A 16,054-nucleotide genomic window follows, 5' to 3' on the forward strand; every position below is an offset into this window, starting at 1 on the left:
AAAACAGGCAATACAGATGGAAGCAACAGAGATGGAAGTTTCAGATGGAGGAAAAGAAAGGGCAGAGCGCTTGTTTGAAAAAATAATGGCTGAAAACTTCCTAAATCTTCCCAAAGAAAACGGATATCCACACTCAGAAGGCTCAAAAGGACTCTAAATAGGCTGAACCCAAAGAGGTCCACACTCAGACACAGTACAGACAACCTAAATACAGGGGCACCTGGGCGCTCAGTTCGCTAAGCATCTGCCTTCGGCTCAGGTTATGATCCCAGGGTGCTGGGATGGAGAATGAAACATAAAAACAAGAGTGCCAGTATCAGTATAAGATGTACTGGAAAAACAAGAAAGGTAAAATGGCAATAGTAAGTACTTCCCCATTAGTAACTACTTTCAATGGAAACAGTACTCTACTGTGGGAAGTATATAGCAGTAAACACCTACATTAGGAAAAAAAAAAAAAAAAAGATCAGGGCATCTGGGTGGCTCAGTGGGTTAAGCCTCTGCCTTCGGCTCTGGTCACGGTCTCAGGTCCTGGGATCGGGCCCTGCGTTGGGCTCTCTGCTTGGCGGGGAGCCTGCTGCCCCCTCTCTCTCTGCCTGCTACTCTGTCTACTTGTGATCTCTCTCTCTGTGTCAAATAAATAAATAAAATCTTTAAAAAAAAAAAGAAAAAGAAAAAAGATCTCAAATCAACAATCTAACTTTATACTTCAAAGAACTAACAAAAGAGCAATAAATGAAACCCCAAGTTAGAAGAGGAAGGAAATAACAGACTAAAGCAGAAATAAAGGAAAAAGAAGATAGAAAACATATCAATGAAACTAAGTTGGTTCTTTAAAAATATCTTCAATATTGACAAACTCTTACCTAGGCTAATAAGAAAAAAAAAAAAAAAGATTTAACAAAAGCCAGAAATGAAAGAGATAAGAAGAGATATTACTAATTAAGCCGCAGAAATAAAAAGCACCTTAACAGACTCTATGGGGCCACCTGGGTGGCTCAGTAGGTTAAAGCCTCTGCCTTAGGCTCAGGTCATGATCCCAAGGTCCTGGGATCGAGCCCCGCATCGGGCTCTCCGCTCAGTGGGGAGCCTGCTTCCTCCTCTCTCTCTCTGCCTGCCTCTCTGCCTACTTGTGATCTTGGTCTGTCAAATAAATAAATAAATAATCTAAAAAAAAAAAAAAAAGAGGAGAGAGAGAGAGACTCGTATGAATAATTATACAACACATGGAAAAACCTAGAAGAAATGGATACATTTCTAGAAACATACAACCAACCAAAACTAAAACATGAAGAATAAAACAAATTTTTAAAAGATTGAATCTATTTATTTGACAGAGAGAGCAAGCACAAGCAGAGGTAGAAGGAGAAGCAGGCTCCCCACTGAGCAGGGAGGCTAACACGGACCTTGATCCCAGGACCCTGGGATCATGACCTCAGCTGAAGGCAGATGCTTAACCAATCAACTGAGCCCCCCAGGCTCCCAGAAATAAACAGTCTAAACAAAGCTATAACTAATAAGGAGACTGAGTCAGTAATCAAACACAATCCAACAAAAAAAGCCCAGAACCAGATGACTTCACTAGGGAACTTTAGCTACATTTAAAGAATTAACGCCAAACCTTCCCAAACCCTTCCAAAAAACTGAAGAAACAGGAACACTTCCAAATTCATTCTTTGAGGACAACTTTATCCTGATGCCAAAACCAAAGATGCTAAAAGAACACAAAACTATAGACTATGCCTCTGATGAATACTCAACAACATACCAAAAAAAACCCAAAACAACATGTAATAATGAAGAACAAAAACCGTATGATCATCAAAACTGATGCCGAAAAAGCATCTGACACAATTCAACACTCCTTCAAAATAAGAACTCTCAACACACCAGGAATGGAAGGAAATTAGCTCAAGCTAATAAAGACCATATATGCAATCTCACAGTTAACATCATAGTCAATGGCGAAACACTGAAAGTTTATTCATTAATACAGAACAAGGCATGAATGCCCACTCTTATCATGTCTATTCCATACAGTACTGAAGTTCCAGCTAGAGGAATCAGGCAAGGGAAAAAAAAGCATTGAAATTAGAAAGGAAAAGGTAAAATCATTTGTTTGCAGATGATATGATCTTATATGTGGAAAACGCTAAAAATCCCAATACAAAATACTGTTAACACTAATAAATGAATAGAGCAAAGCTGCAGGTTACAAAAATCAACACATAAAAATCATGTTTTTCTATACACAAACAACGAACAATCTGAAAAGAAAATTAAGAAAACAGTCTCGTTTACAATAGCTATCTTCAACAAATCTATGGGATGGAGAACACACAAACTCTGTATCGATAAGGCATTAATACCCAAGGTATATAAAGAACCCCTTCAACTCAACAAGAACAAAAAAGCAATTCAATTAAAAATGGGCAAAGGACTTCAACAGACATTTCTCCAAAGAAGATATACAAATGACCAACAAGCACAAAAAGAGGTATTTAACATCCCTAATCATTAAGGAACTATAAATCAAAACCACAATGAGCTCTCTCCTGACACTCATTAAAATGGTCACTCTTGGGAAAAAAAAAGAAAACAAGTGTTGACAAGAATGTGGAAAAACTGGAACCCTTAATGCACTGTTGTTGGGAATGTAAAACAGAACAGCCACTATGGCAAAAAGGATGGAGGATCCTCAAAAAATAAAAAATAGGGGGCACCTGGGCGGCTCAGTCAGTGGAATGTCCAACGCTTGTTTGTGGCTTGGGTTGTGATCTCAGGGTCATGGGACTGAGCCCTGCGTCAGGCTCCAAGCCTGGCAGGAAGTCTGGTTGAAATTCTTTCCCTTCCCCTCTGCGTCTCCCCCCTCTGCTCGTGCTCTCCCTCTCTAAAACAAATAAATCTTTTTTAAAAATTAAAAACAGAATTATCACATGATCCAGGAAACCCACTTCTGGGTATATACACCCCCAAAATTTAAAACAGGATTCCAAAGAGATATTTGCACCCCCACGTTCATTGCAGCATTATTCACAATAACCAAGAGGTAGAAACAGCCCAAATGTCCACTGACAAGTAATGGACTGTACGGCATATCTACATACAATGGGAGAGTATTAAGCTTTGGAAAAGCAGCAAATCCTGTCATAGACTGACATGGATGAATCTTGAGGACATTATGCTAACTAAAATAAACCAGTCACAAAAATACAAATACTCCATGAGGTATCCAAAATAATCAAACTCAGAAACAAGGTAAAATGGAGGTTGCAAGGGGTGGGGGGAAGAGGGACTAGCAGAACTGTTCAGAGGATATAGTTTCAGCTTTGAAAAAATATTCTACTCCAACTACAGTGTGTATGTATTGAATAAAAAACACCTTAGACAAATGGGTATATACTATTAAAATGTCCCTATAGAGGATGCCTTTCTGTACGCTCTTTGGGATTTTGACTTAATCACAAAAATCCACATGGAGAAAAAAAAGTTTACTCCAACTTCATCCTACTGCAAAAATCAAATCCAGGTGAATTATAAGATCTAAATGCAAAGACAAAACAATAAACTTTTGAAAAGAGAAAACAGAGTATCTCCATAACCTTGAGATAGGAAAAAATATTTTGACCAGGATACAGAAAGCCCTAATAATAAAGAAAAAGACCAATATATTAGACAATGTTAACACATTTGTTCACCCAAAGACACCACTAGGAAAGTGAAAATATAGCCAGAGTAGGAAAAGATAGGTTCATGTGCAGATGAGATTAAGAAATTCCTGTAAGTAAAAAATGAAACAAAATGACAAAACCAATGGAAAGATTAGGAAAGACATTTGAATAGGTGCCTGACAAAAGAATAAATCCAAATAACCAATAAACATTTCTATGAAGAAATGCACAACAGCAGCGGCATCAACAGGGAAAGGCATCTGAAACCGTAAGAGGACGCTACGTAAGTTGCCAAAATTAGAGACTAGTAATACCAATCGTTGGCAACGATGAGCAGTAACAGGAACTCTTATATACTATTGGCAGGAATATAAGCTGTTACAATTATTTTGGAAAATTATTTGGTAACATCTCTCTAAAATACACAAGTACGTGTCCTGTGACCAAGGAAGTTTACTTCTAGTATGTACCCAACGAAGTGAATGCATTTAGGTACTTAGACTTATGTAAAGGAATGTTCTCCAAATGGGAAATCAAATTTAAAATTTTCATCAACAGTAAAAGAGAGCAATCTGCCATGGTGCACTCACACAATGGAATGCTATCCAGCAATGAAAAAGAATGAATTATAGTTGTACCCAGCATGGGTGAATTTCACAAATTACCAGAAGTCAGAATGAGGGGGGCTTCTGGGATACTTAATGCTTTTGTATTTCTTGATCTAGATAGCTGTTACATGAAAAGATTTACTTTGTGATAATGTACTAAGCTATATGCTTAGGATTTATGTACTTTTCCTATGTGTTTTGTACTTCAATTTAAAAAACCAAAGTTTAGGGGCACCTGGGTGGCTCAGTGGGTTGAGCCTCTGCCTTCGGCTCAGGTCATGATCCCAGGGTCCTGGGATCGGGCCCCGCATCGGGCTCTCTGCTCAGTGGGGAGCCTGCTTCCTCCTCTCTCTCTGCCTGCCTCTCTGCCTACTTGTGATCTCCGTCTGTTAAATAAATAAATAAAATCTTAAAAAAAAAAAAACACCAAAGTTTAATAACAGATGGAATAAAGTCAAATTCTAATCAGAATTCCAAGAGAAAAAGAAATGGAGAAGCTAGAGAATAACCAAAGACCTAATGACTGCACACTTCCCACATTTTTTCACGATGCCAATTTCTCAGACCAAAAACATCAATAAATTCCAAGTATGACAAATAAAAAGGAAACTCAAACCTAACTACGCTGTAGTGATAAGAATGAAGGAAAAAAAAAAAAAAACAGTAAAAAAAATACGGTTAAAAGCAGCCAAGGAAGAGAGACAGATTAACTACAAAGAAACCACAGTTAGACTGATGACTGAGTTCTCAACTTGAACAATAAAGTGAGAACACAGGAACATCACCCGAAATAAAGTGTCAAACTAGATACGCAGCAAATATCCAGCAAAACAACGTTTGACGAATTGGTCTAAAATTCTTCGTTTTCTGGAAAGAGATGAAAGGGAAGAAAGGAATGAAGAAAAGAAAAGGGTAATAGGAGGGGCGCCTGGGTGGCTCAGTCGTTAAGCGTCTGCCTTCGGCTCAGGTCATGATCCCGGGGTCCTGGGATCCAGCCCCGCATCGGGTCCCCCCTGCTCGGCAGGGAGACTGCTTCTCCCTCTCCCACTCCCCCTGCTTCTGTTCCTTCTCTCGCTGTGTCTCTCTCTGTCAAACAAATAAATTAAATTAAATTAAATTAAAAGAAAGGAAAGGATAATAGGAAATGAAAATTGTTTCTATTACCAAACTCTCACTAAAGGAACTGGGAAGAATGTACTTCAGGTGCACAGTGGCCCTGCACAAGCAACCTGCGGTGGAAGAGCCACAGGCACCGGCACAGATGGACGCAAATCTGAAGAAGGACTAACTGATGAGGCAATACTTCATTGATGAGAGAAAATATATAAACTCTGAACAATATAAGCATATACAACTGGACAAGGGATGAAGACATTATAATGTCCTAAGATGCTTTATTCAGGAGAAGGGCAAAGGTATTTATCGATTAGGCTTTGTTAATTATTCTTCTAAAACACGAATGTCTATCCTCCCTGCAAGCAGCAGAAATAAAACAGACAAAAAGCAAAATCCTCAGGCAATTTTAAAGGAAGGCAAAAAGACAAGAGGAAATATATACAGGAAGTTAAAAAAAACAAACACAAACAGAAAATAGTAAGATAAACAAATAGATCCAAATATATCATTACTCACAATAAATATAAATTGACTAAAATCTCCAGTTCAAAGCCAAAACTGTGAAAACGGAAGAGAAAATAAAATGCAGCTATATGCTGTCACACACCAAAACACGAGGTTACCAGAGAAATGAAATGCAAATCATGGACAAAGATATAACAGGTTAAGAACGATTTGATGCAAAGAAGTACCATGAAAAGATTCTGAAAGAGCATTCTGAAGGATGAGCAATTTTTCTGAACGAAGTTACATGGCATTATTGAGTCCTCAATTCACGGCACCTCACTGCATTCAACTCAGGGCTTGAGCTCATTAATGTCTTTAGGAATCTGATTCTTTCACTGTTGTACTAGCAGTGTTCTTTCTGCCACGGGAACATTTGGTAAAGACGCAATCAATGACTTTATATAAGACGGTGATAAAGTGTTTAAGAGCTTAAAGTCTAGTACATAAGCTTGTAGCACGGTACCAGAAGTATTTTTAAAGGCTGACAACTGTTTGCAATTACAAATCCTGTTACTATTAGATTTTGTTTAACTTTACTCAAAAGCCTATCAAGGTATACTTTCTCAAGTACTTTACTGAAATCTAGTCTGTCAATAATTTCTCTGCTTACATACACATGAGTGTTAATTACACAAATCTACACATACATACTTACATAAAAACACACTTACATATATATATGTATACGTACATATATATATATAGAACCACAGTAATACTGTACCTCATAGGTAGTTCCATAATGGCACGTAAATTGGCATTGTCTGTTGGTTTCTGCATCTTGCTCAACATTAGTATAAAATATTACTCCATCCCCAGAGCAGGACACAATCTGCTTATCATTTGTGCACGGTAAGAACTTTGCACTAAATATATTTGCTCGGTGCCCTGAACGAATTGTTGTCAAAACCTAAAACACAGAGAAAAAGAGAAAAAAAGTTCTTGGTAATTTATTATTTCCTAGAAAGAAACATTCATATTTAATACAATCATAGCTAGGAATAAATTCTCATTAACATTCTTATTATCTCAATAAAAAATTATCATTTGATTCCAAACTAAAATAATTTTTTTCAAGATTTTATTTATTTGACAGACAGAGATCACAAGTAGGCCGAGAGGCTCCCTGCTGAGCAGGGAGCCCATTGCAGGGCTCGATTCCAGGACCCTGAGATCATGACCTGAGCCGAAGGCAGAGGCTTATTAACAGGTGCCCCTAAACTAATATAATTTTTTAAAAATCAGAATCTCATGTATTTTCTTTTTTCCTCTCTGAGATGTGAAGAAGATTAAGTACCATCAATAGGAACAGTGTTGTGAGAATTAAATATGCATATTTCCATCTATTTGGTGTATCTGACTCATTCGTAAGATCTCAATATATAAGAAAGGACTATTATACATAGGAGGAGAGAGAAACAGAGCAAAGAAGATGATTTTCATTATTTTAAAAATATTTTCCTGTATTTCTCAGGTAATCGACTTCACACAAGTTACTTTTAGAATTGGAGAGTAGGTACAGGGGTGGGGAGAAAAAAAGGACTATCCTAACCTTTTTTTTAAATTAAGATTTTATTTATTTAAGAGAGAGAGAGAGAGAGAGAGTGCAAGTAAGAGAACAAAAGCAGGGGCTGCACCAGAGGGAGAGGGAGAAGCAGACTCCTGGCTGAGCAGGGAGCCCAGTGGGATGCTCGATCCCAGGACCCGGATATTATGACCTGAGCCAAAGGCAGCTGCTGAACCAGCTAAGCCACCCAGGCACCCCTCTGATGGACTTTTGAAACTGTTTACTAGATGATTTTTAGTTAATCCCTTCCAGGAAAAAGAAAGAAAAATAAACTGAATTTAAATGAATCGTGAAATGGTAAGATGAAACTACAGCGGAAGTCCCAACATCTCCTTTCTGAACTGTATTTCTACACTGAAGGGCACCTGGATGGCTCAGTCACTTAAACGTCTGACTTTCGTTCAGGTCTTGATCTCAGGGTCCTGGGACAGAGCCCTCCATCGGGCTCCCTGCTCAGCCGGAGTCTGCTTCTCCCTCTCCCTCTGCCATTCCCCCTGCTTGTGCTCTCTTGCTCACGCTCTCTCAAATAAATAACATCTTTAAAAATAAAGACTAGAATTCCCGTGACAGAAATAAAAGTTTAAAAAAGTTTAAAATAAATATGTAAATATTTGCAACACATAGTGAAAACAAAGAACAAATCTCCCTAATAGTGCTAAAAATGAAGAGAAAGAAACTTAACAAAACCTGGGTTTTTTTTGATTGAGAGGGCAAAAGATCTGAATACACAGTTCACAAAAAGATACACAAAGGGCCTTTAAGAATGTGAGAAAACATCCAACTTTGTTCATAAGGGACATGCAAATTGAAGTTACACTGAGAAACTAATTCTCACTTTTCACATTGGCAAAAATTCAAGTTTGACAACACATTATGTGAATAAGCCTACCAGGAAACAGGCTCTTCATCATTTCTGGTGGGAGCACTAGATGGTACAAGACGAAAAGAGAGGAATTTAGCCATACTTCACAAAACCCCACATGCGTTTAACCTTTGACCAAGCAAGTCTACTTCTAAGAATTTACCCTTAAGATACACTTCCAACAATACAAGAGAAAATGCACAAAGTTATTTAATGAGCTATTCATAACAGCAAAGCATGGGAGATTTATTGAATAAATCATGATATATCCCCCACATGTATGTACAATGAAAATCTAATGCAGTGGGAATCTGATGTACTTTTAAAAATGTGCTCAAAGAAATAAGAGTATGTCAAATCATAAAGTTGGCTTTAAATGTCCCAACAAACAAATGGGGTAATTTAAGCACCAAAAAGTATTATCAGTAATAGATTATAATATATTAAATTTTTAAAAAATTCTAAAATCCCAAGTGATTTTTTTCAAAAACGTTGTAGGGACAAAGGAAATACTCTTATTTATAAAATAATGTCAATAAATGTTGAAGGAATGACAATTAAAAATCACTATTTCGGGGCGCGTGGGTGGCTCAGTGGGTTAAGCCTCTGCCTTCGGCTCAGGTCATGATCCCAGAGTCCTGGGATCGGGCCCGGCATCAGACTCTCTGCTCAGCAGGGAGCCTGTTTACCTCTCTCTCTCCCTGCCTCTCTGCCTGCTTGTGATCTCTCTCTCTCTGTCAAATATTAATAAAATAAAATCTTAAAAAAAATCACTATTCTGTAACTACATTTTAACAACTGGTTAAGGCAAGAATCAACACTAAAACCAATATAAGAAAGATTGTTATGAAAGGGAATATTCACAAGCTCAACATACCACTTCACAAACAGCTTATTAATTGCAAAGGGTAAACATACCAAACAATGGAGATATCAAAGCTAACATTATCAGTAAGGGGATAAATTAATATCATGTACTACAATGTCACTTGTAGAGAATTCTTAGCTAAAATGTTTTAAATTGGGGCACCTGGGTGGCTCAGTGGGTTAAAGCCTCTGCCTTCGGCTCAGGTCATGATCCCAGGGTCCTGGGATTGAGCCCCACATTGGGCTCTCTGCTCAGCGGGGAGCCTGCTTCCCCCTCTCTCTCTGCCTGCCTCTCTGCCTACTTGTGATCTCTGTCTGTCAAATAAATAATAAATAAAATCTTTAAAAATAAATAAATAAAATGTTTTACATTTTAATCTATTCATGAAGAAACAATCAGACAAATCCAAATTGAGAAACATGTGATATAACAACTATTCTTCTATATTAATACAACAGTAAAACAAGTAATATATTAATATCACATGCAAGACCAAAAATTTGAATGAACTATCTTAAAGAGACTAAGGAAATATGACAACATGTGAAATGATAGATGGAGCTGGGACTGAAAAGGCATGGCAGTGACAAAGAGCAGTATAAACAAATGAGAAAATCTGCATATAGACCATCTATGTATATATGTGTATGTGTTAGGTGTGTACATCATCAAATAGAAAATCTTATCTATAACAGCATATAGTTGACTCTCGTCTTGCCTGGTAAGTCAGTGCCAATACTGAATTAACAACTATTGAAGCGGGGAGCCTGCTTCCCCCTCTCTCTCTGCCTGCCTCTCTGCCTACTTGTGATCTCTGTCAAATAAATAAATCTTTAAAAAAAAATAGAATAATGGTCTTGTTTTTAGTAGATATACACAAAGGCATTCACGAATGAAGTGCATGATGCCTCCAACTTGTGCTCAATTGCTTTAAAAAAAAAAATCCATTTGTGGATGTTCACTGTATTATTTTTTTAAGTTTTTCCAAAGTTTTAAAATTTTAAAACAAAGTTAGGAAAATATATTTCAACTCTGTTTTGGGCTTGGCTTTAAGTATCTACTATATAACCCTAACTGCCAAACTCTTGCCAGAGACCGCTGTAACAAATGACAGCATAAGTCTGGAGTGAATATTGGCAGCCATTCACCTGGACCACTTTGAGTATGTAAATCACCTCATTTTATTTAAGACCTAGATTACAGGATTATGGCCAAAATAAGGGTTTGCTGAATATCATAAGTTACTCCACAGTAAATCTTACATATAATGCACATATAATTAGGGTCAAATAAAAAAGGGAGGGGTATTTTTTGCACCTGCATTAACCAAAGCCAATGGAGAATAAAACTGAAATATTTAAAAATCTTTAATTCCTCTCTCCAAGTGTAAGACACTAAGATCTGGAAGACTAAGGTATAAAAAATAATTAAGAGAATAATTAATGTAAAGCCTTTACACAAGACAGATCTCATGACCTTTATTTAACTCTGTCAGGTATCTTAGCATGGCTTACCAAGTAGCTAAATATATAACAGTCACTGTGTATGGTGTACGTATTAGTTTCTTCATCCAATAGGCTTTTGTCTCTGCTTTAATCACATTCAGCAGACATTATTCTTAACAGTTCATGATTTATCTCCATTTAACAGGTTTACGTATAGCTTCAGAAACAAAAGCACTCGATACACTAATATGTGTACTGACATATCACATTATTATTCACAAATTGATATGGATTTATTAAAGTAATCAAGACTTAAAGAGTAAACAGTTGAAGCTCCTTCCTTTTGGACAAATCTCGATTTCAAATGTTGTCTTCCAAACTTACTGCCCTTCCAGCGTTCTCCAAATTCATCACAATGGCAGCAGGATCCACCCACACGGCTGATCAAGTCAAAAACTAAAAGCACCCTTCATTTCTCTTTCCCTCATCCACTATAAAATACCAAAATATATAATGTATATTTATATAAAATATATAAAATCCATCAGCAAATCCAGGTCCAAGACACATTCCAAACTAATTCTCATCACCTCAATGCCATTAGCTCTGTCCAAACCACCATCTCTTCTCAGTGGGATTACTCAATGGCGTCCTATCTCCTACTTCTAATCTTACTCAAACTCTACTCTCCAAACAGCAGCCAGAGCTCTTTTTTAAAAATGCAAATCACCTTCATGTTTAATACACGCCAGTGATTATTTCAGTCACACTAAAACGTAAATCCTTAATACTGCCTATCAAGACTACTATCTGACCACTGCCTACCATGTTAACTTCATTCTGAACCACTCGGTTCCTAATTTATTAATAGGTAATTGTTGGAAGAACAAGTACTCAGGTGCATACAATCAGTAATTTCAACAAAGGCTGGAATTTGTGGATAGTTGTCGATACTAAATCTATACAATCAATACAGCTATATATTCTACTGGAGGTAAATAGTGACAAGGTTGATCTTTTTAAAAATGATAAGCACTTGGAAATGGTTATTATTTTTGGTAGCTGGATTTATTTTCTTATTTGTGCTTCCTTGAATCAATGTATTAAAATACTTATTCAGAAAACATCTAAGAATAATGGCCTAGAGAAACAGAAGTTGGTAGAGTAACTTAACTGAAGATGTAATTGACATATTGTTAACTGGAATTAGTAATAAATGTGAATGTGAACTAGTTGTAACATCTATGACTTTACTGATCATCAGATTAATCTAACTGGCCAACCAGGTATCTCTTTCTTCTTTCAATACGTCACACACAATGTTTCTAAAACCTTAAGCTTGGGGCGCCTGGGTGGCTCAGTCAGTTGGGCATCTGTCTTAGGCTCAGATCATGACCCTGGGGTCCTGGGATCGATTCCCACATCAGGCTCTTTGCTCGGTGGGCAGTCTGCTTCTCCCTCTGCCCACCCCACTCATGTTCTCATGCTCTCTCTCTCCCCCCTCTCACAAAAATACATTTAAAATTTTAATTTAATTTAAAAAAGAAAACCTTAATCTTGGTCCAGGAATATCCAGATAGAAAATGTCGGTTCTTCAATCTCTTGATAAAAATCACTCCTCTCTAAACCCAACCCATGCCCCCACCTAAGGAATTAAATACAGAAATTCCTTGCCTTTCCTTTACTAATATTTATTGGGCACCTACTATGTGACAGGTGATTTACCAAGTGATGAAGAAACAAAAAAGAAAAAACTGTCACTGCCCCAAAGAAATTACTGTCTAATGGTGAGCAACATGCAAACAAACATAATATAATAATCTAATTATCCACAAAGTATAATGAGAACATAGAGGAAGGAGTGCCTACATTTGCCTAGGGCAACAAGAAAGGTACACAACGACAGCTAAAAGCCAAGAACTGAAGAATGGATTTAAATTTGCCAAGTAGGTGGGAGGTGCTCGCCAAAGCAGGAGAACATCCCATGAAGAGAAAACAGTGCAAGCAAAAGCACAGAGTAAAGAAACAACATCTTATCCTCTGAGAACTTAAAGGTAGCTGGCTGAAGCCAAATCAAGAAAAATCTTGCATATGTGGTACACTCTGGCCTTCCTTTATATTAGATATTACAAGGTAATTAATTACCTTCCTTCAGTTTCATCTGTACCTTAAGGAGGTGGTCCTTTCCCAGGGGAAGGAGTGTCCCAGCATACTGTGGAGAGTCTGCGATAGGAATCGATACACTCCGTACTTGATTTAGGTCCTGAGCTTTGTTTCTGTCTTACCTTGACCTTCAAGGCCATCAAGACTAAAGTTTATACATGCTTGGACTGACAAACACCTTCAGGGAGAAAGTGGCTTTAATGCTCACTTCTCTGGACTTACCTTTTCCCTTCAATTTTGGACTGATAATCCCTTACTATTAAGGCAAGTTACTTGTTACTTTTACAACAATTTTTAAAGACTTTAATCAAGAATATTTTAGTAGTTCTCAATGGGAGGATTAGTCCAAATAAACTAGACTATAATTACTGGAAAAAGAAACTTCTCTCTTATATTGTATATGTATGTAAAATTAGGGTATGTTACCATTAATAAGGAACGCCTCAAATCTCTTAACTCTATAAAAAAAAAGTGTTTCAAAACTTTTATTTGCATCCAATTAATCTTTCCATGTATTCACAGAACCTAAAAATAAAGTCAAACTTTAAGAACAGGTCTTTTTGACTCAAGATCAAACACTTTCTTTTCCTATGTAATTAATTACCTGTGTTTTAAAAATTTTAAAAATATTCCTATGTGATAGCAAATTTGGATCTAATAAGACCAGTATGTGAAAAAGATAAAGTCTTGTTATATTTAAACACTTTAGGAGTATTATTTAATTACTCACTTCTTAAACTGGAAAAGAGAAAGAGTAATCACTTTTCACATATACATTCTATTGGGAACCATTCATCAAAATGAATGTCCTTTTTCCAAAAAATAAACAAATAAAGATGAAACAAGATTTTTAAATTATTCCATTGGGTATAGTCACAATATAACTGAAAGCAGGGATTTGGGGAGAGATATGTACACCTATGTTCATAGCAGCATTATTCACAATATCAAAATGGTAGAAGGAGTAACTCAAGTGTCCATTGAAAAATGAATGCAAGGGGCGCCTGGGTGGCTCAGTGGGTTAAAATCTCTGCCTTCGGCTCAGGTCGTGATCCCAGGGTCCTGGGATCGAGCCTCACATCGGGCACTCTGCTCCGTGGGGAGCCTGCTCCCCCCCACCCTCTCTCTGCCTGGCTCTCTGCCTACTTGTGATCTCTGTCAAATAAATAAATAAAGTCTTAAAAAAAAAAAAGAAAGAAAAATGAATGGGAAAAAAATGTGGTATTTACATACAACAGAATATTGTTTGGCCATAAAAAAAAAAAAGAAAATCTGATATATACTGCAACATGTCTGAATGTTAAGGGCATCATGATAAATGAAATAGTAAGAAAAAGACAAATATTGTGTAAAACTTTATATGAGGTTTCTAGAGTAGTCAAATTCATAGAGGCAAAAAGAGGTGGTTGCCAAGGAATGGGAGGAGAGAAGAAAAAGGAGTTATTGTTTACTGGGTACAGAGTTTCAGTTTTCCAAGATGAAAATAATTCTATAGCTGGATGTAGTCATAGTATCAACAATGTATATATACTTAATGTCATTGAACAGAATTACTAAAAATTATTAAGATAGTTAATTTTACAGTTTTTTGGTTTTTTGTTTTTAAAGTGTGAAGCACTGCATCTTTTCAAAAACACAAAGATTATTCCTTTGGTGTCTACTCAACTACGATGAGTACTGTAAGCATTAAAATTCTGATAGTGATAGTCAAAAAGCATTCCACATAATGGAAATTTCTTCCAGGAAATTTCCTCTACTGTAAGGAAAAGGTTGTCCTAGTACAATATAATGATTTATAAGAAATATATCTTTGGATGACCAAAGATATATTTATGACTATATATATATATATGACCAAAGATATATTTCTCATATATATATATGTATGGTGTTCATACATATAGTCTTCTCCTGTGTGTGTGTGTGTGTGTGTGTGTATATATATATATATATATGGTCTTCATCAATAATTTTTGAAAATGCTTCAGAAACAAGGTGAAATGGGTGTCTTGTTATTAATGAAGATGACTTCTGGACCCCACCAAAGGGTAGGGACTGGTTGCCAGAAGGAGCAATCCTGAGATTTGAGAGTTGGAACACAGGAGGGGAGAGGGGCTGGAGGTTCAATCAGTCAGTGACCAAAGACTTTTAGTCAATCAGGACTATGTAATGAAGCCCCCATAAAAACCCAAGGGGACAGTTGTTTTGTCCTTTTTCAGTGCTGCCACACTTGGGGAATCAGAATGCTTTCATGTGCCACTGATCCAGGCCCTAAGCTCCAGGCTGGAATTGGATAGAGGCACCTTAAAAGACCTAGTAATTGCAGACCTAACACAAGTAGGATTTGAAAATATCAAGTTTCCCTCTGCTAAGTCAGGACAATTAAGTAACTCTGTCTCTGAAATAAAATTATGACCTGTCTTTTAATCAAGAATATCTTCAATATGAATCTCATTCAGGTTAAAGGACTACAACATTTATTTAAAAATCTTAACTGTTTAAATGTGGAAAAATAAGAAATATGTGAATAATTTATTCTGTAAGATTGCTATTATTAAATAACAGTTTGGTCTGCCAATCTATCAAGTTCTCACTGATACAAAAATAGGTGTATAGTTTCTCCATATACAGAGAAGAAGAGCCAATAAAAATCAGAACATAATTCTAATTACATAATCCTAAAACTCAAATGATTATGCCAGCTTAAGGTATTAGGTATCATGAATCATTTCACTAGAACCTAGATACTGTTTTTGCAAACTGAATAAATAATGTTCCTTAAACCACTGAGCTGAAGAGTAGATTTTGTGAGCATGAAAGAAAAAAACAATCACATTGACTTTTTTCCCCTTAAGAATTGGTTTACTGAGATAATGATACTTTTGGCAATTTTACTACATGAATAAAATGAAGCATATTTAAATTTGCTAGAGTCAAAAGCTAGGTGAAATCTACTGTTTTCCTAAGAAGATTAAGGGGTAGGCATGATTTAACTTCCAAATTACATAACTACCTTGAGCAAAATAAGGATATTCTATTACAATGCCCATCTCATAATTATTTACAATTTCTTAATTTCTAGCTTCTTAATTTTTCTCATTAAATTACAGATTTTTTTAAGCCACTTTACCTTTCTGCTGTAAGGATTACTAATTACTAACTTGGTGTCATCTGAGCCAGATAAAATATATTCTCCAGTCTCATTCCAACATATTGTATTAACCTAAAAAGAAAGCAAAAAATAAAT

At 36.4% G+C, this 16,054-nt stretch overlaps 1 protein-coding gene across 6 annotated transcripts in view; it reads right to left on the reverse strand.

The window, feature by feature from the left end:
- The window catches only part of DCAF6 (DDB1 and CUL4 associated factor 6), a 142,823-nt gene that overhangs the window by 95,304 nt on the left and 31,465 nt on the right, over positions 1-16,054 (reverse strand). For all 6 annotated transcript variants that reach the window (XM_080824067.1, XM_080824066.1, XM_080824065.1 and 3 more), the window contains exons 3-4: positions 15,938-16,030; positions 6,627-6,812 (exon numbers count right to left, since the gene is read on the reverse strand). In XM_080824067.1, coding sequence (XP_080680193.1) covers positions 6,627-6,812; positions 15,938-16,030 — 279 coding nt within the window. The remainder of the gene's footprint in view (positions 1-6,626; positions 6,813-15,937; positions 16,031-16,054) is intronic.

The sequence above is a fragment of the Martes martes genome (assembly GCF_963455335.1).
Source record: "Martes martes genome assembly, chromosome: 15".
NCBI lineage: Eukaryota > Metazoa > Chordata > Mammalia > Carnivora > Mustelidae > Martes > Martes martes.